At 36.4% G+C, this 27500-nt stretch overlaps 1 protein-coding gene across 8 annotated transcripts in view; it reads left to right on the top strand.

Annotated features, from left to right (window-relative positions):
* The first annotated feature begins 1170 nt into the window (after positions 1–1170).
* Positions 1171–27500, top strand: part of LOC144964446 (fibroblast growth factor 18-like) — a 162726-nt gene continuing 136396 nt past the window's right edge. The window contains exons 1-3 of one of the 8 annotated variants that reach the window (XM_078898710.1): positions 1171–1967; positions 5906–6464; positions 26635–26932. In XM_078898710.1, the coding sequence (XP_078754836.1) occupies positions 26892–26932 (41 nt within the window). In that variant the 5' untranslated portion in view covers positions 1171–1967; positions 5906–6464; positions 26635–26891. Of the gene's footprint in view, positions 1968–5251; positions 5358–5902; positions 6481–26634; positions 26933–27500 lie in introns of those variants that run through there. The other 7 variants (XM_078898712.1, XM_078898711.1, XM_078898715.1 and 4 more) reach the window with 7 other exon arrangements.

Raw genomic sequence — 27500 nt, 5'->3', positions numbered from 1 at the left:
GGTCCTTGGGAACGGGATTGACCTGCACGCTGGGAACCGGACATTTATTATTTTAATCCATGCTACACGTTTTAAATGTGTACAGAAAAGTGAAACCTCGTTGTCTCTCTTATGCGGGGCCATACAACTCACTACACGCTACACAGGACTCGCTACACGTTACACGCGTGTAGAAAGAAATGGACATGCTCACTTTTTTTTTGTTGCTACACGTGTAGTTCTAGATCCGACGAACACGGAAGACTACAAGGGAAAATTGATTGAAATGGTAAGGGCAAGGCTCCGTCTCTGGGATCTGGGAAGAGTTCTTCATCAGGATTCTCAAGGAGATGATGGAATGTACGCTGGAACTCTCCTCGTGATTCTCTGAGAAGGAAATGTTCTCGGCACCATATTATGCGTTGTCTCTTTCGTTTTCTTCTCCTTCGTAACAAAATCAGAACATGTTCTTCGTCGGAAGAATTCATCTTCGGAGAAAAGAAAACAAAATCCCTCTGTCTCTAGCAAAATATGAAGCATGTAGCATGATAGTGTCAAGTTATATAGCCCAGGATATGAAACGTGTAGTGTGTAGCATGCAACGTGTAGGATGTAGCGTGTAGCATGTAGTGTGCAGTTCTTTGTCCGTCAACCGAATGTCACCAAATCCTCTCACTAGAAGTTCTGATGTAAGGGACGAAACTCTTACTCCGAAGAGTAAAAATTGATTTAAATATCATTGTTACGTCCCTTAGGACGAGTTTTTTGAAATACTTCGTAAGCAACTTTAGTTTTGATTTTTAATCTCTCTCGCTGTCTCTTACCCCCCCCCCCCCTTTCCCCCCTCCCTTGTTTATATTTTGCATTCCCTGATAAGTCATTGCTCTCTTTTATCTCATTGTTTTGTTTTATAATCTCTCCATTCCTCTCTTTTCCGTCCCCAATTCTTCACTTCACACAAACAAGCACAGCAGATAATAAAGTTATTCATATATTATTATTTCTCTCCCATGCATGCCAGCCCCCCCCCCCCCCCCACCAACCACCTCTCCGGCCTTTATTTTCATGACCCTCGACCCCGTCCTTTGCCAACCCCAACCGCTCTTAACCACCCCCCCCCCCCCCCCCCCCCCCCCCCCCCCCCTTTCCGCCCTCACTTTTTAAAAACTTTACGGCCCGCCGCTAGGCTGTGACGACAGTCCATTGCAGTTCAGGACAGAAAAAGCAGACGAAGTCTCGTTACAGTAGGGTCCCCTAAAAATTTCAGTGTCCCAAAACCTTGTCTTGCTTACACTAACTAAAATATCGTTGGCGGTGTAGAGTTGGGAGTTTGGGATTGGAGAAGGTACCATCGAGATAGGCTACAACAGTACTACAGACTAGAAGCGGCTCGCTTCACTGATTGGAACGAGCAGATCCCGTTTTCTGTAATTTTTCTTCTTTAGACTTCCATACAAACGCTAGTTAGTTAGCGAGGAGATATCGTCTTCAAAAAGTAACTTGTGCCTCGTAGTAATTCATAATGATATAATATACATCGAACATTGCTTGTGTATCTAATTCTTCATAATATAATATAATCATAATGATATGTGTTGGTATACTATAATAATATAACCAGTTACACGTGTGTTCATTTTGTTATAATAATGAATTAAGTTTAACATACTAGATAGAATTCGATTAGAAATTGGCATTGTCATGAGAATTGTGTGTTTGAATTCTGCAATTTTGTTCATTGAATGAGTTAGATATATCTATAAATTGTGTTTGTTTTTTGACTATATTATTGGTACATTTTACAAGTGATTTGTTTTTAATTCCAAGGATTACACGATTATATATATATTTTTAAAAAATCTCGGATATCTTCCTGGACAAAGTGTAGCAGCTGCTTCCCTTTGGATATATACATGTATTTTTTGTCAAGCTTGTTGTATGATAACAACACGTATTATTCCTGTCTTGTTATAGATTATTCATATAAGGTAAATTATTATTACAGCTGTACTTTTATTACTATTATTGTTGTTGATAACATTATTATTACTATTGTTATTATCATTTTATTATTATTATTATTATTATTATTATTATTATTATTATTATTATTATTATTATTATTATTATTATTATTATTATTATTATTATTTATTATTACTATTATTGGCATTAATATTATTACTATTATTAATGTTATTATTATTATTATTATTATTATTGTTATTATTATTATTATTATTATTATTATTATTACTTTTATTATCATTATTAGTATGATTATACTATTATTATTATTATTTTTATTATTATTATTATTATTATTATTATTATTATTATTATTATTGTTATTATTATTATCGTTATTATCATCATAATAATGATGACTACGACCACTAGTACTACTACTACTACTACTACTACTACTACTACTACTACTACTACTACCACCACTACTACTACTACAATACTACTACTACTACTACTACTACTACTACTACTACGACGACTACTACTACTACTACTACTACTACTACTACTACTACTACTACTACTACTACGACTACTACTACCACTACTACTACTACTACTACTACTACTACTACTACTACTACTACTACTACGACGACTACTACTACTACTACTACTACTACTACTACTCCTCCTCCTCCTCCTCCTCCTACTACTACTACTACTACTACTACTACTACTACTACTACTACTACTGCTACTACTACTACTACTACTACTACTACTACTACTACTACTACTACTACTACTACTACAATTGTTATTGTTATTGTTATTATTATTATTATTATTATTATTATTATTATTATTATTATTATTGTTATTATTATTATTATTATTATTATTATTATTATTATTATTATTATTATTATTATTATTATTATTATTATTAGAGAGAAATAAATAGACATATAGAACTACTACTCACTATAAGGTTTAGTTGAAAAGCAGCTTGTCGTTCTGTTGTCCACTTCAACACGGTGAATGCTCATCGAGAAACGTATCTGGCATGGTCGTATATGTCAACCAACGCTCCAATCTGGCATCAGAAGCAAAAAATGGGATTTAGAATACTCTTCAACAGTCGTAACGTCACTTCCTTCCTATTGACGCATGGTAATTTATTAAAACTGGCTCTAAACTATCGGAACAATGGCGGACGCCCGTATGAAATATTTCTCCGGCGAGCATAAAAGCGTATCCAGAGGGGAAAAAACAACAACATAAATTTGATCATGTTTTACACATTCTGATCACAAGACATATGAAAAGTTCTAGCCAGCATGAAGAATAAAAAGTAATGATTTTCTTTGTTTAGAACCAAGATGGCCGCCGTTGCCGGGTGGCGTGACATCAGACTACTGAATCCAATTCACATGGTCAAAAGTAGAAAGTTTAAAGTTTAAAAGATTTAATAAATTGAAGGCAATAGCCTACGTTTAATACTTGATAATAAATAACAAGGTCACTTCCAAAACGTGCGAAGACGCAATAGCATCTTCAGAAAATGTGTGGCGAGGGCATTTGTGTCAATAATAAGGGAGGCCTTCCGAAAGCTCCTACATCCCTAGTATTCTTTTTTTTTTTTTTAATCTTTCCTATATTTCTTTTTCTTGCCTTTTTTTTCATACACACTTGTTCAGTTCTTTATCTTACACGGGTGCCTGCTCCTTAATTTCTGTCTTTGATGTTACATCAACATAACTCTTCCCCCCCCCCCGCCTCCCCCTCAAAAGAAAAAAAAACCCGGAAAAAAAACCCAACAAAACAACAACTAACAACCCCCCCCCCCCCAAAAAAAAACAACAAAAAAAACACAGACCAAAAAAAACAACCCCCCCCCCCCAAAAAAAAAAAAACAAAAAAACAAAAAAAAAACAAAAAGAAAACAACAAAAACAAAAACAAAAACAAACAAAAACAAACCAACCAAACAAATTATAAAAATAAAGTCGAAAAAAAAAAACCCACTAGAGTATTTATATAGGGCAATATCCATTAAACGTGCTCAAATCGCTTTACAAGGGGTCCCTGATCAAAAAGTAAAATTTAAACGTGTAAGACGAGACATGACGCCTGTTAGGCGAGATAACGCTGTTCACGGCTTTTTATTTTAAAAAAACTCCACCTGAGTACGATGGGAGATTGTGAGTAAAGATCACTTTCCAAGGACTCAACTATGCACCGCTGAGAGCGGGATTCAAACACTAGACCTTCCGATAACACCGTTTTGAGACGATTCATTATCTAATTTTGTAAGTCACGTTAACGCATCTTTTTTAAGCATCATGTTCATCACGAAATATCACCGTTTATCGAAGATTGCCCACATATATCGTGAACGTCATAGATTTGGGGCTCAGGCAGACCTACAAAGTACTACGAAAATTTCGTAGAAATACGATTTTTTGTCTCCACCTACAGAACAGCATAGGTCTCTTTGACTCAATAAATCTTGTTGAAAAGGAATGTTCAGCCTCTTAGGTCATATATTTAGGACTCTAGAGCACTTTTTGACCATGGTGAATGCAAATTGTTTATTTCTAAAGATATTTAAAGTTTTTTTTTCTCTTCTTCACCCTTTGAAACTACGAATTTTTGAAATTTCAAGTAGACAACTCCGGGTTCAGCTTATCTGTACTCAACAGATAACGATCTGGATACAGATTGTAACAAGAACAAGATAAACACGATTTTCTTCTTCCCTGTCCTGATACGGTACTGCACAGCCAGTCTTGCAATCTAAAAACCGTCACCACCATCACATCCACCACCACCATCTTTGTTTCCTTTATCATCACTACCACCACCACCACCACCATCATTATCGTTATCGTTGTTGTCGTCGCCGTTGTTGTTGTTGTTGTTGTTGTTGTTGTTGTTGTTGTTGTTGTTGTTGTTGTTGTTGTCAGATAGTGCAATCGTGTGGGGCCAGCGATATCGGGCATACCCCAGTCAGCTGTCGCCTGTAATAGCTGTCGAAGATTGAATTGAACCACAGTCGGGATAAAAATTGATAATGCTTACTTATTTTAGTATTTTATTTATAACAATTGTAATGTGAGGCAGTGTTGGTGGTGGTGGTCGTTGTAGCCGCGGTGGTCGTTGTTAGCAAAACAAAACAAAACAAAACAAAACAACACACTAACACGACAATCAATTGGAGGGTATAATATATATATATATATATATATATATATATATATATATATATATATATAAATATAATATTATAATTCAAATCTCTTTTCATCCAGCAAGTTTCTTGATTCATCAACTTGTTCATTCGTGGCGATACGATACGATGTCTTCTCGTGATTTCTTATTCATTGGATTTATTTTAAAACGGTATTTGTAAAGCGCCTTGAGCACGTTTTTAGTGGATATTATTGCGCAATGAAAAAAAAGCTCAATTTTATTTCGTTATTTTAAATTTATATATATATATATATATATATATATATATATATATATATATATATATATATATATATAAAACATTTAATGTGGACGTTTCGGGTTTCCCCTTTATCAACAAGACAGGATGAATGAAACACCACCCATCCATCCTTGCTCTTTTACGTCCCGAAATCTTAAAAATCTGCCTTTAATAATAATAATAATAATAATAATAATAATAATAATAATAATAATAATAATAATAATAATAATAATAATAATAATAAATAATAATAATGATATTAATAATAATAAATAATAAATAAAAATAATATTAAAAGTGAATTAGCAAAGCGCTTTGAGCACGTTTAGTGACTATTGTGCTGTATAAAAGCCCACATTTTTGTTTGTTTGTTTATTTTTCGTTTTACTTCTCAACCGTTTGTGTAATATTAATATTCTTTTCCACTATTAATTTCTCTCTTCTCATCCAGCAGTTGTCTCGTCGTCACACAATACGACATGTTAAGAATAAGTCTTATCTGGCTACACGTGTCTGATCTTTGGATTTATAACGTTTGGAGAAAGGGGACCCTGTACTGTGTGGAGTAGTGATACGGATTTCATTTTTACTCTTCGTTCTCTTGGATAATATTACCATCTACAACCTTATTTTCATCATTATCATCATTATCAGCATCAACAATAACAACAACAACAACAACAACAACAACCGCAGCAGCATCATCGACTACAACATCAACAACATCTTCAGCAGCAGCAGCAGGAGGAACAACAGCAACAACGATTACTACTCCCTGCGTTTCTTTCTTCACGGATTTTAGTTAAATTTGAAAAGAAAAAAGATATCAAATTTTTTTTTTTTTAAAAATCTGTGCAGTGTGGAATAAATAGTTTTTTTTTTTGTTTTTTTTTGGAAAGCAGTGGATTAATAATATATCATTTGTATTTTATTCGAATCTTTATTCTGACGAATGGGATACCTGCCGGATGTTGGTGTTCTGTGTTTGTGAAGATTTTTTTCTGGTTCTCCATGTAAGTTATCTCTGAGGTACTCACTGATTTCACGAAGTAGCAATCATTGCTCATAACAATATTGTGATTAATAATAATAAATAATTGTAGTGTGAAGTAGTCCTTCTTCAGAGCCATTCGGCTCATGGAGCCGGAGTTTATCCCGGTTTCTATAGCGTGAAACAGGCAATAGCAATTGCTTGCTATCCTTTGGATAGGACGTTAGTCTATTGCAAAGTACTTTCTGCCAGATCTAACAGACCCGGCTACCCATTTATTGCTGGGTTGACAGGGGGTCGGAAAAAAAAGAAAACTCTCGACTGCACCCGGGATCGATCTTGGTCCTTTGCGTGTGAAGCGGTAGCTCTACCAACTGAGCTATCGGGACCCCAAATTATTGTAGCGACTTCTTTACACAATGGTTGTTTTCGTCTTCTCTATTCCTTTCTCCCTCCTTCTTCGAATGTTCTACGTTCTCTCTCTAATAAATAACATATCTCCATCCTCTTCTTCTTCTTCCTCTTCCACGTTCTTACTATGTCCCCACCTCCTTCTCCTTCTCGCCCTTTTCATCATATCATCATCATTATCATCATTATCATCATACATCATCATCATTTTCACCACCATCATCACCACCACTTCAACCACGACCACCACCACCACTACAACCACAACCACCACCACCACCACCATCACCACAACCTTCATCACCACCACCACCACCACCACCACACACCATCATCTCCTTACCATAACATGAAAACCTCATTTCCCATGACTTAACTCCAGCCATATCACAAACACACCAATAACCCTTCCACTACCACCACCACCACCACCATTCCCCACCACCTTCACCACCAACACAACAACCACCACCACCACCACCACAACCACCACCACCACCACCACCACCACCACCACCATTCCCCACCACCACCACCACCACCACCACCACCACCACAACAACAACCACCACCACCACAACCACCACCACTACAACCACGACCACCTCCACCACCACAACAACAACCACCACAACCATCACCACAACCTTCATCATCACCACCACCACCACCACTACATCCACCACCACCACCACACACCATCATCTCCTTACCATACCATGAAAACCTCATCTCCAAACTCCAATGACTTAACTCAAGCCATATCATAAACACACCAATAACCCTTCCACCACCACCACCACCACCACCACCACCACCACCACCACCACCACAACAACAACCACCACCACCACAACAACCCTTAGTCCTCGTCAACAGAAACCCATATCGTCTTCAGTCCGGGTCAAGGGTTTGTTAAACACCTACTTGTCACTCACAACCGACTCGTTTAAACTAACTTGGTCTCTACAATGCCTCTTCTCAAAACTGGGTTAATATTAATTAATCTGAATAATAATAATAATAATAATAATAATAAATAATATAATAATAATAATATATAATAATAATAATAATAATAATAATAATAAAATAATAATAAATAATAATAATAAAATAATAATAATAATAAATAATAATAATATAATAATAATAATAATAATAATAATAATAATAATAATAATAATAATAATAATAATAATAAAAATAATAATAATAATAATAAATAATAATAATAATAATAATAATAATAATAAATAATAATAATAAAATAATAATAATAATAATAATAATAATAATAATAATAATAATAATAATAATATATAATAATAATAATAATAATAATAATAATAATAATAATTAATAATAATAATAATAATATAATAATAATAATAATAATAATAATAATAATAATAATAATAATAATAATAATAATAATAATAATAATAATAATAATAATATAATAATAATAATAATATATAATAATAATAATAATAATAATAATAATAAAATAATAATAATAATAATAATAATAATAATAATAATATATTTCTCTCTCTTCTCCCCCCCCCCCTATCTCTCTTTCTCTCTCACTCTCTCTCAAAATCATTCTCTCTCTCCCTCCATATTCATATTTTCTCTCTGCCTGTCACCACACATAATATAGTCTGCCTTGAAAACCTTTACTTCTATACCACTATATATTTCTACTTAAAATCTCAACTCACTCCCTCCCCCCCCCCCCCCCCCCCCCCCCCCACCACACACATCCCCTTGTCTAATTACCCTCTTTCTGTTCTAATCCTTTTCTTTCCCTTTCATAGAAATAATTGAATACAACCATGATCTTCCATTCTCTATATAATACTGCATAATCAATACCCCATTTTTTTTATACACTTCTGTAACGGCTTGGCTTTCCCAATCACACCAACTGTTGATATATTATGTATTGTTACACGAGCTGAACCCGGCGTTATAAAGATCATTGTCAAGTTTTATACATGTATTTAAGGTCGTTGCATGTGCACAGATTGAACGCAGACCCTGCTCAGCAATGGTGTGTAAATATACAACACGGTATAAGGACAGCGTGTGCAGGCAATCAGGTGGTTTAAATCCTCTAATTAATGAAACATCAAAGACATTTTTCGAGTGCTTAGAGAGTCTCTTTCTTTTGTTATAACGTTAGATCTCTTGCCTTTCGTTATAACGTTGGAATTCCTGTCTTTTGTTATAACGTTGAATTTCTTGTCATTTTTATATAACGTTGGATGCCCTGTCTTTTGTTATAAAGTTGACCTCCTGCCTTTTGTTATAACGTTAGATTTCATACCTTTTGTTATAACGTTGGATCTCTTGCTTTTTGTTAGAACGTTGGATCTCCTACCTTTTGTTATAACGTTGGATCTCCTACCTTTTGTTATAACGTTGGATCTCCTACCTTTTGTTATAACGTTGGATCTCATACCTTTTGTTATAACGTTGGATCTCCTACCTTTTGTTATAACGTTGGATCGCATACCTTTTGTTATAACGTTGGATCTCCTACCTTTTGTTATAACGTTGGATCTCCTACCTTTTGTTATAACGTTGGATCTCCTACCTTTTGTTATAACGTTGGATCTCCTACCTTTTGTTACAACGTTGGATCTCATACCTTCTGTTATAACGTTGGATCTCCTACCTTTTGTTATAACGTTGGATCTCATATCTTTTGTTATAACGTTTGATCTCCTGCATTTTGTTATAACGTGGGATCTCCTGCATTTTGTTATAACGTTGGATCTCCTGCATTGTCTTATAACATTGAATTTCTTGCCTTCTGTTAAAACGTTGGATCTCCTACCTTTTGTTATAACGTTTGGTGGAAGGGTTTCGAGTAGCTCGTCCTCGCGGTAAAATTTCACAGTGTAACCACTGCTCAATTTGTTCTTTCCATTTTATTTATTTATTTATTTATTTATTTATTTATTTATTTATTTATTTATTTATTTATTTATTTATTTATTTATTTATTTATTTATTTATTTGTTTATTTATTTTTCATATTTATTTATTTTTTTTTAAATTTTTGTTTACAATATCTATATTAAGCGACTATCCCGATGCGTGGTCCATATTACGGTAAAACATGATAAAATGCTGATATTTCAATTCAGTCATAAAACCCTGACTTCCTTTTTTGACAGATAAATTTGGCCGCTAACTCACTTCATCAGTAGGGGATTTGCCACCCGTCCAAATTTGTACCCGTTGAGGTCAAGAGCCCGAAACCGCAGAGCATCTAGTTGATTGGTGCGTTGCGACGCCGCTTCCGGGTGGGTTCGCGACGGTGCATGATCGCGCGGATGAGTTTGCGTCCTGGATAGGACGCCATAACATAGTAGGAAGTAGATAGAGTGAGAACCATTAGAAACTGCTGTCCCTAACTTATAAACACGTCTTAAAGCTGAGTCCTCTAGTAAAGATTTTGAGAATTCTGGGTAATCTTGAAATATTGGAATACGACAAAACGGTTTCTTGCTGCTTTTATATAGCGCAATATCCACTAATCGTGCTCAAAGCGCTTTACAAAGGGTCCCTGATCAACAACAACACGTAACATGTAGACCGAGACATGACGCCTGTTAGGCGATATTACAATTTTTTTTAGCTAACATAGACAACGTTGTTAACGGCCAGTTACTCATTTTACACCTGAGTACGGTGTGAGAATATGAGTAAAGAGCCTTTTCCAAGGACTCGACTATGCGCCGATCGAGGCTCGAACCCAGGACCTTCCGATCCGAAAGCGAGTGTCATACCACTAGACCACATTATAGCCGCAGTAAAATTTACGAAATTGTCTGTAAATCTTCTTTCAACTATGTACATAGACTACTTAAAATTGACTAACGAAACTGTCTGTAAATCTTCTTCCAACTATGTATACCTACTTAAAATTGACTAACGAAACTGTCTGTAAATCTTCTTCCAACTATGTACCGACTTAAAATTGACGAAACTGTCTGTAAATCTTATTCCAACTATGTACCGACTTAAAATTGACGAAACTGTCTGTGAATCTTCTTTCAACTACGTACCAACCTCTTGTTTTTATGCTATCAATTCTGACACAAGTTTTCTGGCATCACCAGATTATGTCATCAAGCGTTTTTGTCATTTTCAAGGCCTAATCTTATCTCTAACTTAAACCCTCACCTTATCACTTACAGCAACATCGTCACATTTGTTATAACACAATATCATTTTTTCTTATTCATATTTATTTTGTACATCACAGTGATCTTTCTTTAATGAATAAGAACATAAATTTGTTTTGTAGAGAGATGAGATTGTTTGAGTTTTAAAAAGCAATTTTTCTGCTGGATAAGGCTGTCATTTTTGGGAAAATACTGAAAATGATCGGTATAGAGAGAGTTAAACCGTCGCCATCGTAAAGTTATAGCCTGACACTGACCAAAAAATGACGTCAAAATGCCAGTCTTTTGCCACAAAAGAAAACAAATCGTGAGTTGTATTCAATAGTTCAACCAATGAAATAGCGTGTTTCCTTGAGCTCTAATAACGACTCACTAGACGCTACACAAACCTAAAAAATGACATCAAACTGCCAGTCCCAGAGGGTTCTAGTGTCAGGTTATAGATAGTATGCGCTTGGCTAAGAAGCTCATAACATTGCCATCCGGAAGTATAACGGACCAACACACAAAACTGTGTGTATCCATGAACATTTATAGTCGGGTTTATACAGTTCAGTGAGCATTACTCATAAACGCGGATGGCAAAAAACAATAACAAAGACCTGATTGACGTCATCTTTGAACTATCTATATTATGTTAACGATGGCGACGGTTAAACGCCAATGTTATTGCCATCTCCTTCTCCCATTCATATCGAAGCGATTACCAACTGCGCACTGTTTATAATTGTTTTGTCTAAACTCATACTCTGGCGCTTGGAAATCCTATGACATGTTTTGGAGATAACGGGCCGAGGGGAATAGATAAACCAAATAAGACGCAATCGCTTGACACTTGGAGCGTTGTGAGAACAATATTTAGATAGAACAGTCAAACTCACACGATCAAACTTGAGCTTTTATATAGATAGTATGAACTTGGCTAAGAAGTTCTCAACATTGCCATCCGGAAGTAAAATTGGCCAACACTCAAACTGTGTGTAATCTTGATCGTTTATAGTCTGGTTAATACAGTTTAGCGAGAATTACTCATAAACGCGGATGGCAAAAAACAACAACAAAGACCTGAGTGACGTCATCTTCGAACTATCTATAGATAGAATGAAGATGACGTCACTCTGGTCTTTGTTATTGTTTTTTTTGCCATCCACGTTTATGAGTAATGCTCACTGAACTGTATTAACCTGACTATAAAAGTTCATGGATACATACAGGTTTGTGTGTTGGTCTGTTATACTTCCGGATGGCAATGTTATGAGCTTCTTAGCCAATCGCATACTATCTATAGGACGCAATCGCTTGACACTTGGAGCGTTGTTAGAACAATATTTAGATAGAACAGTCAAACTCACACGATCAAACTTGAGCTTTTATATAGATAGAATGAAGATGACGTCACTCTGGTCTTTGTTATTGTTTTTTTTGCCATCCACGTTTATGAGTAATACCGTAGCCATCGTTATGTTATAGCCTGATACTGAAATCCAAAAGGACTGGCAGTTTGACGTCATTGTTTGGTTTTTGCACCGCTTAGTGAGTCTTAGTAGAGCTCATGGAAACAAGTTATTTCATTGGTTGAACTATTGAATACAAATCACGATTTGTTCTCTTTTGTGGCAAAAGTCTGGCATTTTGACGTCATTTTTTGGTCAGTGTCAGGCCATAACTTTACGAAGGCCACGGTAATACTCACTTAACTGTATTATCCAGACTATAAAAGTTCATGATTACACATAATTTTGTGTGTTGGTCCGTTATACTTCCGGATGGCAATATTATGAGCTTCTTAGCCAAGCGCATACTATCTATAGAGAAATATCCACTAAACGTGCTCAAAACGCTTTAAAAAGTGTCTCCCTTAATCAACAGCATCATAATAAGTAACATATAGAACGAAACATGATGCCTGTTAGGCGATATTAGAGAGAGAGAGAGAGAGAAAGAGAGAGAGAGAGAGAGAGAGAGAGAGGAGAGGAGAGAGAGAGAGATAATAGTAAGAGAGATAATGAGAGAAATGAGAGAGAACGAGAGAGATAGTAAGAGAGAGAGAGAGAGAGAGAGAGAGGGAGAGAGAGAGAGAGAGAGAGAGAGAGAGAGAGAGAGAGAGGAAGAGAGAGGGAGAGAGAGAAAGAATCAACAACAGTTTTCATTATCTTGCACATTTTACAAAAAATAGAAACAGATTTAAGCCCATGAGCTTTTTTTAAAATACATATTATTATCATTTTTAAACATAAAAGTAGCGACGCGACGAGGACGATAAATTGCACGGGAGCACCCCCGATATCAACCGTTTCCCACCACCCAGAAAAGAATAACAAAATAGATAAAAGGATAAAAGAAGGAACCCTCCCCCCCCCTATCCTCCCCCCTCCCCCCTCCCCCCCCCCCTCCCTCACCTCCATTGACACGAGTGGGTTTTTATTTAGGTTCGTTTCATTTCTTTGTTGTGCATACATTAATTATCATTTTTTATTATCATCTTCCCCGAAGTCTGCACCCACCCACTTACTCACAGGTAGTTAACGAGTTAAATCCCGTACTCTGGAAAAAAACGTGGGTTTAAAAAATTTGGCCAGAAAACTCGTCCTTCAAATATCGATCGATTTAAACGACCCTCATCTTGGCAAATTATTCTCTACCCTTGAACTTCGCAAATTCTTCCTTCATTCCAAGATTTGAGAGTTTTTATCAAGATTAGGGTCATTTAAATCGGACGATATTTGAAGAAAGATTTTTATGGCCAAATTGTTAAAAAACACGTTTTTCCCCGAGTGCAACAGTTAACAGGTTCTAACGCCCAAGCCCAGATAAAGCCCCACCTATGGAGAGCTCACAACAAAAGGAGGGAGGGGGTGTGATATTTGAAACCTAATGATTTCCCGTCAAAGGACCTCCCAAAATACAATCGTTTTATCACAATCTATTTTCTATTCAACATTCTCTCAATCTGTTTTAGGAGTGTGTGGCGTGGCGTGGCGTTTGCAAGTAGCTAGCTAGCGCTCTTCAACCGAACCGCTCTGTTTCTCACAATGGCTTTAAATTATAAAAGATTTTCCCCTTACCCCATTCCCCGCCCCCCCCCCCCCCCACCCCTTCCTCGCCCCTATTATATATATATTTTTTATAAAATATATATTTATATATTTCTTCCCAATACAGCCCCCCCCCCCTTTTCCCGTCTTCCCCCCCCCCCCCCACCCAAAAAAAAAAAAACAATACATGAAGCAAAAAAAAATGAAAAAAATGTGACCAATGACCTCGAGCACAAGGAAAGTTAATATAGATAGAATGCGCTTGGCCAAGGAGTTCACAACATTGCCATCCGGAAGTATAACGGACCAACACACAAACTCTGTGTGACCATGAACTTTTATAGTCTGGTTAATACAGTTTAGTGAGAACAACTCACAAACGCGGATGGCAAAAACAATAACAAAGGCCTGAGTGACGTCATCTGCATACTATCTATAGATCGCTCCCGTTGTAACGTTGGATATTTCTTAAACTGTGAACACTTTTCACTATGTAGGTCATTTTGAGCACACTTTGCAATGTGACCAATGACCTCGAGCACATGGAAATGTAATATAGATAGTATGCAGATGATGTCACTCAGGCCTTTGTTATTGTTTTTGCCATCCGCGTTTGTGAGTTGTTCTCACTAAACTGTATTAACCAGACTATAAAAGTTCATGGTTACACAGAGTTTGTGTGTTGGTCCGTTATACTTCCGGATGGCAATGTTGTGAACTCCTTGGCCAAGCGCATTCTATCTATAGATCATGCCCATTCGGACGACACCTATCTGGATAAAACGCAAAGATCAGAGTCAACACGTTCATTGACTCGTGCCCAATTAACCAGTAGATTTTTGACCAATCAAACCTTAAAATTTGTGACACACCCTCACACGTGCTCGGACAAACATAGTTGGTTGTTTATAAACAATAACGTGAACGAATTCGACCTCCATCTGATCGTTGTTATTGTTTTTATATTGACAAATGGGTGACCAGTTATCACATGGATTTCTCGATCATATTAAGAACGTTTAAGTTTACACATAGTTTTCTGTGTTGATTCTACTGATCAAGCGGTAGAACAGTGGGTATTTTACTTAACACATACCATCTATAGATAGAATGCGCTTGGCCAAGGAGTTCACAACATTGCCATCCGGAAGTATAACGAACCAACACACAAACTCTGTGTAATCATGAACTCTTATCGTCCGGTTAATACAGTTTAGTGAGAACAACTCACAAACGCGGATGGCAAAAACAATAACAAAGGCCTGAGTGACGTCATCTGCATACTATCTATAGTAAAACCTGTGCAGTTTGCTGTGTCTGCCCATCACTGCCATTGTTTACATGATGACGATTGTCCGAGAGGCGTGGTTATCTACCGGTTAATTGGTATCCTGGGTCCATTTACATAATCAACTATTATTGTGGTCTGAATTCAGTATATATAATAATTATCGCCAGCAGTTTAAGTTTATGTCATGGTAACACACCTTGAACACACTGAATCAGACGAGGCTAAACACTGTTTGTGTGTCATGTCCAATGTGTTGTGTTGTGCCATGTGACGTGATAACGAAGTTTATGACAGATATTCTAAATATAAAAACAAGATAATCACTTGGCAAAGCATTGTAAACAAACAAACAAACAAACAAACAAACAAACAGACATACAAACAAACACACAAACCAAAAATATCAACAGAAAAAAAAACAAACAAAACAAACAAGACCAAAAACAAAATAATAAGGAAAAAAAATAAAATAAAAGCAAAACAAAACAACTCCTCACCAAAACAAACAGCCAACCTCCCCCCCCCCCCAACAAATATATAAAAGTTACACAAACAAGCAATAAAAATAGATAAATAAGTAAATAAATAAATACATGAATAGAATAATGCATGATAATTTTCATTATGTATTGAAGCATGATATTAATGAATGAATGTGTCAATGATTTTTAGATTAGCAATTGAACAAATACAACATGAAATAGATCGATAACAGTTACTTGTCGTGGATGTCCCGCTATTGGGATCGGAAAACTCTCCTATTTGTGAGTATTTACCACAATGTTATGACATTGTGACGCTCAGAATATGGCTGTCAGGTCACACACACACACACAAACACACACACACACACACACACACACATACGCAACAACCTCATATCTTTTAAAATCAACTCTGTCAAGAAATTAGATTGGACGGTGTCCAGAATCCAGAGGCCTGACAAGATCAACTGGCGGGCACATATTGATGCTATGCGTTTATCCATAATACTCACAACAACAACAACAACAACAACTACTACTACTACTACTACTACTACTACTACTACTACTACCACTACTACTACTACTACTACTACTACTACTACTACTACTATTACTACTACTACTACTACTACTACTACTACTACTACTACTACTACTACTACTACTACTACTACTACTACTTCTACTACTAACTACTACTACTACTAGAACACCTAATACTACTACTACAACACCTACTGCTACTACTACTACTACTACTACTACTACTACTACTACTACTACTACTACTACTATACTACTACTACTACTACTACTACTACTACTACCATACTACTACTACTACTACTACTACTACTACTACTACATACTACTACTACTACTACTACTACTACTACTACACTACTACTACCACTACTACTACCACTACTACTACTACTACTACTACTACTACTACTACTACTACTACTACTACTTCTATATACTTATATCCCTAAGAATCGAAACCAATAAACACTCAAGAATATATCAAAATAGATTTCAAGCAAAAAATAAAAACCCCAACCCTAATAATTGTGCGTCCAGCCCCCAAAATTGTGACGTGCTCATCAAATCCATGAAAACCCCAATACTGCAGAACTCTAGAAAAACCCATATTTAAAAATTTGGCCAGAAAACTCATCCTTCAAATATCGATCGATTTAAATGACCCTCATCTTGGCAAAAAACTCTCAAACCTGGGACAGAAGGAAGACTTGTAAAGTCCCAGGTTTGAGAGTTTTTTTTTGCCAAGATGAGGGTCATTTAAATCGATCGATATTTGAAGGACGATTTTCTGGCCAAATTTTTAAATATGGATTCTTTTATTCCAGAGTTAGGCAGAATACACATAATCTCATTACCGCAATTTCCACTGTTCTGTTTTGGCTGTAGCCAGAGTCTAAATATATCGTGAGATATAAAAAGTTCGTCCGTCCTTTCTTTCCTGGCATTGATGCTTCACATTATCTACCCAGTGTTTACACTTTGTGATATTGAAATGAATTCGTGAAGCACCATTTAGCACATATGAGAAACCGCGTGAGCTTTTATAGATATAATGAAGTTGACGTCACTCGAGTCTTTGTTATTGCTTTTTGCCATTCGCGTTTATGAGTAATTCTCACTGAACTGACTATAAACGTTCATGGATACACACAGTTTTGTGTGCTGGTCCGTTATACTTCCGGATGGCAATGTTGTGAACTTCTAAGCCAAGCGCATACTATCTATAGATATAAGTGATTGCTTAAGAAGCTCACAACATTGCCATCCGGAAGTATGGCGGACCAACACACAAAACTGTGTGTAACCATGAACGTTTATAGTCTGGATAATACAGTTAAGTGAGAATTGCCATGTTATGTGATTAGTTCTCAATAATTCTATTAATCAGACTACAATAGCTCAAGGTTACACAGTTTTGTGTCTCGGTACGTTATATTCGGCTTGCGGATGTTGTGAGTTAAAAAAAACTTAACTAAACGCATAGCATCAATTAAAAAAAAAACAATAACAAAGAGACCCAATTCAAAGGGAGCGATCGATATTCATGTTTTCGCCCAACCTAGTCATCGATCACATGATTTGTTGCTGTCCAACGATTGGATATTTCTTTTAAAATGTAAACACGCTGCTTTGTTTATGAACGCTGTAAACATACCCATGTGTCAAGCTGAATCAAATGACCAATCGTGATGTTAGATATTTCGAAAGCTGTGACCACTTTTCACTATATAGGTCACTTTGAGCACATTTAACAATGTGACCAATGACCTCGAGCACATGGAAATGTAATATAGATAGTTCGAAGATGACGTCACTCATGTTTTTGTTATTGTATTTTGCCATCCGCGTTTATGAGTACTTCTCATTAAACTATATTTACCAGACTATAAACATTCAAGGTTACACACAGTTTTGTATGTTGGCCAGTTATACTTCTGGATGGCAATGTTGTGAACTTCTTAGCCAAGTGCATACTATCTATAGATAGAATGCGCTTGGCCAAGGAGTTCACAACATTGCCATCCGGAAGTATAACGGACCAAAACACAAACTCTGTGTAACCATGAACTTTTATAGTCTGGTTAATACAGTTTAGTGAGAACTCACAAACGCGGATGGCAAAAACAATAACAAAGGCCTGAGTGACGCCATCTGCATACTATCTATAGATACTATGCGCTTGGCTAAGAAACTCATAACATTGCCATCCGGAAGTAACGCGACCAACACACAAAACTGTGTGTAGCCATGAACGTTTATAGTCAGGTAAATACAGTTCAGTGAGCATTACTCATAAACGCGGATGGCAAAAAACAATAACAAAGACCTGAGTGACGTCATATTCGAACTATCTATAGATAGATCGAAGATGACGTCACTGAGGCCTTTGTTATTGTTTTTTGCCATCCGCGTTTGTGAGTTGTTCTCACTAAACTGTATTAACCAGACCATAAAAGTTCATGGTTACACATAGTTTTGTGTGTTGGTCCGTAATACTTCCGGATGGCAATGTTGTGAACTCCTTGGCCAAGCGCATTCTATCTATAGATCCTGCCCATTCTTCCTCTTTTCAACCTCACGTAGTTTATTTATTTCTCTTGATGCCATCCAATCCACGCAAGTTGTCTCGTGCGACACAGACAGTGATGACTCGCAACTCGCAAACTCTCCTCGTCCTTCCAACCAAAATCTTGACATTACGGAGAGTGAGTGAGTGGTGAGTCTTTGGACTGCGCATGCGACGACGGCGACGGCGATGGCCGTGAGTGAGCGGAGGAAATTAATTCCACGTGCTAGCGTATATAAGTAGTCGTCGGTGAGTTGTAATAATCCTGTGTATATGTCATCGATACTTTTAGGGATTATACATGGATCAACAGGGCCGGAAAAACAACTGGAGATATTAACTACTGACAACCGATATAATAATAATTATTATACATTCTGTTGTATCGATATTGATGCTATGCGTTGAGGTAAAACACTCGCATACAACACCCGCCAGCTGGATATAAATATATTTATATATAATATATATTACGTAACAACACACAAAACTATGTGTAAACTTGACAACGGTTATAGTATGACTGTTATAATTTAGTGAGAACTAATAATTAAAATGGCTGTCTAAAAACAATAACAAAAAGCTGAGTGACGTCAATTTCGTTCTTTCTTTTGACTAGATAGTAGATGCGAGAACAAATGCAGTTAGTCCTTATCTTCAACATTATATTATGAATGGGATTTTTGATGCGTTCTTCTTTGTATAGTAGTAAACCACCACCACCGCCACCACCATCATCATCATCATCATCATCATCATCATCATCATCATCATCATCATCATCATCATCATCATCATCATCATCAAATTCATGACCATATCACCATCTTCCTCCTCCTCCTCCTCCTCCTCCTCCTCCTCCTCCTCCTCATCATCATCATCATCATCATCATCATCATAATCATCATCATCATCATCAACAACAACAACAACAACAACAACAACAACAACAACAACAACAACAACAACAACAACACTACTAACTTTTCGTCAAGTTCCCATTTTTTAAAAAAGTAACCGACACAAATAAAGAAATAAAGCAGTTTAAAAAAAAGAAAAACAAAAGAAAAAACACACAAAAAAAAAACCCAACAAACCCCCCCCCCCCCCCAAAAAAAAAACAAACCCCAAACACAACACAAAACAACAAAAAAAACAAAAAAAAAAAAAACAACGATAGAAATAAAAATTGATAGAAATCGAAAAACAAATCAACAAGTAACCATCTCAAACAAGCATATTCTACCGTACTCTGGAAAAAAAAAACCATATTTAAAAATTTGGCCATAAAACTCGTCCTTCATATATCGATCGATTTAAATGACCCTCATCTTCGCAAAAACTCTCAAACCTGGGACTTCGGCATTTAAATCGATCGATATTTGAAGGACGAGTTTTATGGCCAAATTTTTAAATATGAATATTTTTCAGAGTGCGGCAGCATAGACACTCTATTTTAGGAGATTAAAACGACGACACATCCACAGTATGCACGACACCACATGTTTACCGCAGTGACCCGATTCCCGACACCATCTGTTTACCGCAGTGACCTGCCTACTTCAATATTTAAAAATTCTTAATTTTTAGGAGACAAAAATTTGTAGTCGCTATAGTTAACTTTAAATATCATCAATTTACCTTCACAAGGATTAAATAACACGTTAAAATCGCTTATAATGATGTAGTCTGGCATCAACTTTTTAAATTTTCAATAAGTTTTAATGACTTAGAAATGCTCATGAAGTTGTGAAAGTGAAAATAAAATTTCGTAAATCTACGAAGTTTTCGTCATAGCAGGCAGCTCTTGTGTACCGCCATGTTCAAACAGTGGATCAAACACTAAACCGTATTTCGATTCAATAGTCTGATGTCACGCCCCCCGGCAACGGCGGCCATCTTGGTTCTAAACAAAGAAAATCATTACTTTTTATTCTTCATGCTGGCTAGAACTTTTCATAAGTCTTGTGATCAGAATGTGTAAAAGTCAATACATGATCAAATTTATGGGGTTTTTTTCCTCTGGATACGCTTTTATGCTCCCCGGAGAAATATTTCATACGGGCGTCCGCCATTGTTCCGATAGTTTAGAGCCAGTGTTACTAAGCTACCATGCGTCATTAGGAAGGAAGTGACGTCACGACTGTTGAAGACTATTAACAACAAGAAATGAAGTGAGTAGAAGATAATAGAGAATAAAAATTTCGCGGCGGCGATGGGGGCTCGAACCGTAGCCATTGTTAACATCATATGGCCTGATACTAGAACCCTCCAGGACTGTCAGTTTGACGTCATTTTTTTAGTGTGTGTAGCGTCTTGTGAGTTGTCGTTAGTAGAGCTCATGGAAAAAAGGTATTTCATTGGTTGAACTATTGAATACAACTCACGATTTGTTTTCTTTTGTGGCCAAAGACTGGAATTTTGACGTCATTTTTTTGTCAGTGTCAGGCCATAACTTTACGAAGGCCACGGTCGAAGCGTGGCCTTCGTAAAGTTATGGCCTGATACTGACCAAAAAATGACGTCAAAATTCCAGTCTTTGGCCACAAAAGAAAACAAATCGTGAGTTGTATTCAATAGTTCAACCAATTAAATTACTTGTTTCCATGAGCTCTACTAACGACAACTCACTAGGCGGTGCAAAAACCAAATAATGACGTCAAACTGCCAGTCCTTTTGGATTTCAGTATCAGGCTATAACATAACGATGGCTACGGTCGAACCCGTGACCTTACTGGTACGGCAACTCCGCCTGGCCGGGGAGAGCGTGGCTAAATACCGTATGAGCTATCCACTATCCCATAAACTGTAATTTACATCATGCGTTTTCAACAAATAATGAGATCTAACACAAAAAAATTACCAATTTGATTAATAGACAGACAAAAAAAGAAAAAAAAAAAAAAAAAAAAAAAAAAAAAAAAAACCCCGAAAAGAACGATTTCATTCATCACTTGCGAAGTATATTTTATTCATCTGTTTACAACAGAAGTTACTAAACTCTGATACGTTAAAAGACATCGAGTTTTAACCACTCCTCTCGGACAGTCGTCATGATGTAAACAATGATAGTGATTGGTTAGCATAGCAAATTCCACTGGATTAACTGTCGATGGTGTGTAAAATACCCATTGTTCTACCGCTTGATTAATAAAACCAACACAGAAATCTATGTGTAAACTTATACGTTTTTTTATATGATTGAGAAACTCGTGAGATAACTAGTTATCCATTTGGCGATATAAAAACAATAACATTGATCAGAGAGAGAGAGAGAGAGAGAGAGAGAGAGAGAGAGAGAGAGAGAGAGAGAGAGAGAGAGAGAGGTCGATATCATTCACGCTATTGTTTATAAACAACCAACTATGTTTGTCCGAGCACGTGTGAAGATGTGTCACAAATTCCATGCTTTGATTGGTCGAAAATCAACTGGTTAACTGCATTCATTTACCAGCTTAGAAAACGATTGTATCAAATGTTATAGACAAAAAGGATATAGATAGTTCGAAGATGACGTCACTCAAGCCTTTGTTATTGTATTTTGCCATCCGCGTTTGTGAGCGATTCTCACTAAGCTGTATTACCCCGACTATAAAAGTTCATGATTACACAATGTTTTGTGTGTTGGTCCGTTATACTTCCGGATGGCAATGTTTTGAGCTTCTTAGTCAAGCGCATACTATCTATGCATTTTTTTTTCGACATTAGCGCCAATATAGGAAGGACCAACACCCGCCCCCCTCTGCCCCCTGCCCCCTGTCAGGTAACAAGGCAAATTAATATGAATATATATTATATTGAGTAACTAGTTGTAACTTTTTTTGGTATAATCATAAAATTCATATTGATCTTGTATTATCTGTCAAATTGATTTACAACCCGAACCCGAAGAAAAATGTACTGAAAATATCTGAAAATCGACCACATTTTAATTAGCTTCTATGACATCAATCAAAGCACAACAGTTTAATATTTCGAAGTGACTATTCTCACCCCCCCCCCCGGATGCTAGTCTTCATAATAGTAGTCCACAATTGTTGTATGTTTAATCCAAAGGTTGTAATGCAGTAATTTGTTAAGTTTCTTGTCACAAGTTGCACAATTAATAAAGAAAAAATCAATCAAATCCAAATCGCAAAAAGCCGGCGACGTTTTTTTTCGGTAATCCAATCGGCCGGGGGGGGGGGGGGGGGGGGGTGAGAATAGAGGCAGCCTTAATATTTACACATGAATAAACGTAAATCAAAGTCATTAAATGCGTGGGAATTCATAAGTATCGACACACCAAACTGTGAGTAGGGGACATGTGTGTAATTGTTACTCACGAAGTACGATCAACCACTTGACATCAATGTGACGTCATTCCTATCACTCACTCACAACTACGGTATGTGTGTGTGTGTGTGTGTGTGTGTGTGTGTGTGTGTCCTTCATGACGAATCGCCATAAATAGGATCCACCCATGTACCATGTAAACTACCGTATTTCTGGATAAACACGAATTCAAACATTTAGCCGGAAAACAAACTCGTTCCTTCAATAAACAAATATCGATCGATTTAAATGACTCTCATCTCACACTGGCAAAAACGTTCAAATTTGAGATTGAAGTAAGACTTCACGGCATCCCAGGTTTGAGAGTTTTTGCCAAGTTGTGGGACATTTCAATCGATCGATATTTGAAAGGACGAGTTTTCTGGCCAAATTTTTAAATACGTGTTTTTTTTTCTGGATTACGACATTTAACTGCTTAACGAAAAAACCCAAGGATTGTAGGCTGATCATACTAATTATTATTATTTATTTTCGCTCTCCATAATTAGAACCCATTTTGATGACTCGTTGTTGACCCAATGTTGTGAGAAAGAGAAATATTCTATTCTAATCTATTTTATAATATCTATATATCAATGTTTTATTTCTGTAAGGTCATACAGTCCGACGGTTAATTAATTAATTGTGATACGATAGTTATAAATAGTGAGGTGAGATCGACGCGATGGAAATAGCTATAGCTTTCTGGTATTTCTCGTCATTGGATTATACCACCCTGGCGTGGTGATGTGTCACCTATTTGGATTATCATCGCTACCTATGATTCGTTTGAAATCATAGAATTTCCATAAAAAGAAATTGTGAACGCGAAGAAGTGACATTGTTAATGCCTTTGAGATTAATGTTATTCATCATCATCATCATCATCATTGCCTTTTTCACCCTGGGTCAGGGTATAGACCACAGACAAACAGTTTCCATCCTTCTCTATCATCATCATCATCATCATCATCATCATCATTGCCTTTTTCACCCTGGGTCAGGGTATAGGCCACAGACAAACAGTTTCCATCCTTCTCTATCCCGAGCTAACTTTTTTTTATCTCATTCCATGTCTTACCACTTCTCTGTATATCAGCTTCTTTAATTCTTCTCCATGTTCCTCGTGGCCTTTCCCTTGATCTTCTGCCCTGAGGGTTCCAGTCCAATACTTTCTTTGTTATAGTTGAGTCATTCTTTCTAAGCGTGTGTCCAATCCACCTCCATCGTCTTCTTCCTATTTCCTCTCCCACTGGTTTCTGCTGTGTTCTTTTCCATACTTCTTCATTTTTTATTCTATCCACCCATTTTATTAATGTTATTAGCCTGAATTAATTAAATAGTGAAACGCAAGGTGTGAGTGTAACACGGTGCTGCTGTAGTGATTATATTTATAATTTGACAGGTTTGTTCAAATATTTATTTACATCGTCGGTGATGTTATCTATGTCAGGCTGACCTTTGAAATTAGCGTGAAGGTGTGTATATATTTTGGTGTGTAGGTAATCCAGGCTTGCTAACCCACTCATGATTTCTCGTATTTAACACGCTTTTGGGGTCCAAAGTATGATAATAATTAATATGGGAATGTTTGCTAATATTATATTATATACATGGGGGCGAAGTGGCCGAGTTGTTAAGGCATTGCACTGTAATCCGGATGACCCGGGTTCGAGCCCCGCTTCAGGCACTTTCGTTTTTTTTCCTTGAGCAAGATTATTAACCCCCAATTTGCTCACTTGGACAACATGGGCGATTCCTGTTGACATCAGACATCTTGTTTGATGAGTTATCTATATATTCCTTCGTGGAATGCCTCGGCTACGATATCTTATGATACCGTGGCGCAAAAGGCATAATTTTTTAAAATATATATAATATGCTAAATGCAAACAGTCAGAGTGAGTAACAAAAATAGGGAAAAAAATGATAAAAGTGGAATAGTTGAAGGTTGTTAAATACCGTTTCGTCCTAGATGATTGAGACTTCCTCTTCTCCTTCTTCTTCTTCTTCTTCTTGGTAATAAATCTCTATAAATTCAGTGAATGTTACATTTGAAATTTTAGATGGTTGTACGTATTGAAACTAAAGAACTGAACAATTAATTGTGTATGAAAGGTGCCAGACAAAGCAAGAAAGAAAAATACAAGAAAAAAAAACATCCCGAAAAATCCGTCGGAAAAATACAAGAAAAAAAAAAAACATCCCGAAAAATCCGTCGGAAAAATACAAGAAAAACAAAACATCCCGAAAAATCCGTCGGAAAATACAAGAAAAAAAAAACTTCTCGAAAAATCCGTCGGAAAAATACAAGAAAAAAGAAACATCCCGAAAAATCCGTCGGAAAATACAAGAAAAAAAAAAACATCCCGAAAAATCCGTCGGAAAATACAAGACAAAAAAACATCCCGAAAAATCCGTCGGAAAAATACAAGAAAAAAAAACATCCCGAAAAATCCGTCGGATTTTTCGGGATGTTTTTTCTTTCTTGTATTTTTCTTTCTTGCTTTGTCTGGCACCTTTCATGCACAATTAATTGTTCAGTTCTTTGTCTTACACCAGTGCCTGCTCCTTAAATTCCTAACTCGTGTTGAAAATATGATTTATTTTTTGTGGTGAAAAAAATATATGAGAAAATTAGCATAAATATTAGGGGAAAAAAATGAAAATAAATCTTTTCAACTGGCTGAAGTTGAAGTTGGTTGGCACATCTGTTACTGTTAGTGTATGTGTGTAATCTGTATCGGGGCGATAGCGTTGGTGTCACTGACATGACAGATCGAACACATTGTCACATTGTCCATGATCAAGGCGAATAGTTGTCCCAACATGACACTGTATCAGTCCCTTTATCAACTATCCGTGTTTGGTGTCACATCAATCCATATATTGGCCATTTTGGTTACGAAAAATGAATGTTTGATTGATTTTTTAAAGATCTATCTATTTTATCAGCAGGGCAGGAATTAAAGCTGAACACATCTCCATTCACACATAGGTAAAATAACATAAAATAAAAATCAACAAGGAACAAAAAAAAAAAACAAAACAAAAAACAAACAAAAAACCAACCCCCCCCCCCTTCCCAAAAAAAAAAAACAAACAAAATAAACCAAAGAAAAACATCCCCCCCCCCAAAAAAAAAACAACAACAAAAGAACAAAAAAACAAAAACAAAAGAAAACAAATAAGAAAAAAGAAACATTATTTCATCACATAATCTCATCCATTTCCATTTTTTCATAACATTTTTTCTGTATGTTTCTCATGCCTATTAAAATTTTATTTACTGCTTTCTTCCAAATTTTTAAAAAAAAACTACAATTTGTGATGAAGTGAATAAATCTATAAAATAGATGATTCTATCGATAGAAAGTGATAATGTGAAATTCCAAAGTTCTGATTGGTTGGCCGCTGTTGGCTGCGGATTTCATTTCATCTCAAAAATTAATTCTCACAAGTTACGTTTCAACTCATTCCTTCAACGGATGGCGAGCGATGACTTAAAGACACGCGCATGATAATATGAATGTAAGTGAGCACCCTAGCATGGACACGAGTCATGCTCGCACCGGTTCACGCTCCCATGCATTATGAGGAAAGGGACTGGTTCTTTGCAGATTAGCCCACGCAGGTAAGGCCCTACTTCAAAATTTGATTTTTTTTTTTTTGGGGGGGGGGGGGGGGGGTTTGATTCACTTGAATCTAGGTACGGTCTACATATTTGAAGGTCTGATAATAGAGCGCAATTAGATTCAATAGTCTGATGTCACGTCGCCCAGCAACGGCGGCCATCTTGGTTCTAAACAAAGAAAATATGTACGTTTTATTCTTCTGGCTGGCTAGAACTTTTCAAATTATGTCTTGTGATCAGAATGTGTAAAAGTCAAAACATGATCAAATTTATAATGGTTTTTTTTCTTCATCTGGATACGCACTTTTATGCTCGTCGGAGAAATATTTCATAAGGGCGTCCGCCATTGTTCCGATAGTTTAGAGCCAGTTACTAAGTTACCATGCATAATTACGAGGGAAGTGACGTTACGACTGTTGAAGCGTATTATGGCTCTGATTTAACATTGTTGTAAGGGACAATATTATTGCGTTGATTTGAGAGTATTTCCATTACAAAAATGAGGCCATATCATTTGGGCTATCAGACCTGCAAATAAGTATACGTCAATTTCAATTATCTTATGTTT

Source organism: Berghia stephanieae, chromosome 2, assembly GCF_034508935.2.
Source record: "Berghia stephanieae isolate SIO BIC M18660-M18661 chromosome 2, UCSD_Bste_1.3, whole genome shotgun sequence".
Lineage (NCBI taxonomy): Eukaryota > Metazoa > Mollusca > Gastropoda > Nudibranchia > Aeolidiidae > Berghia > Berghia stephanieae.
Note: the sequence above shows the minus strand (reverse complement) of the source record. Positions and strands in the feature narration are given on the sequence as shown.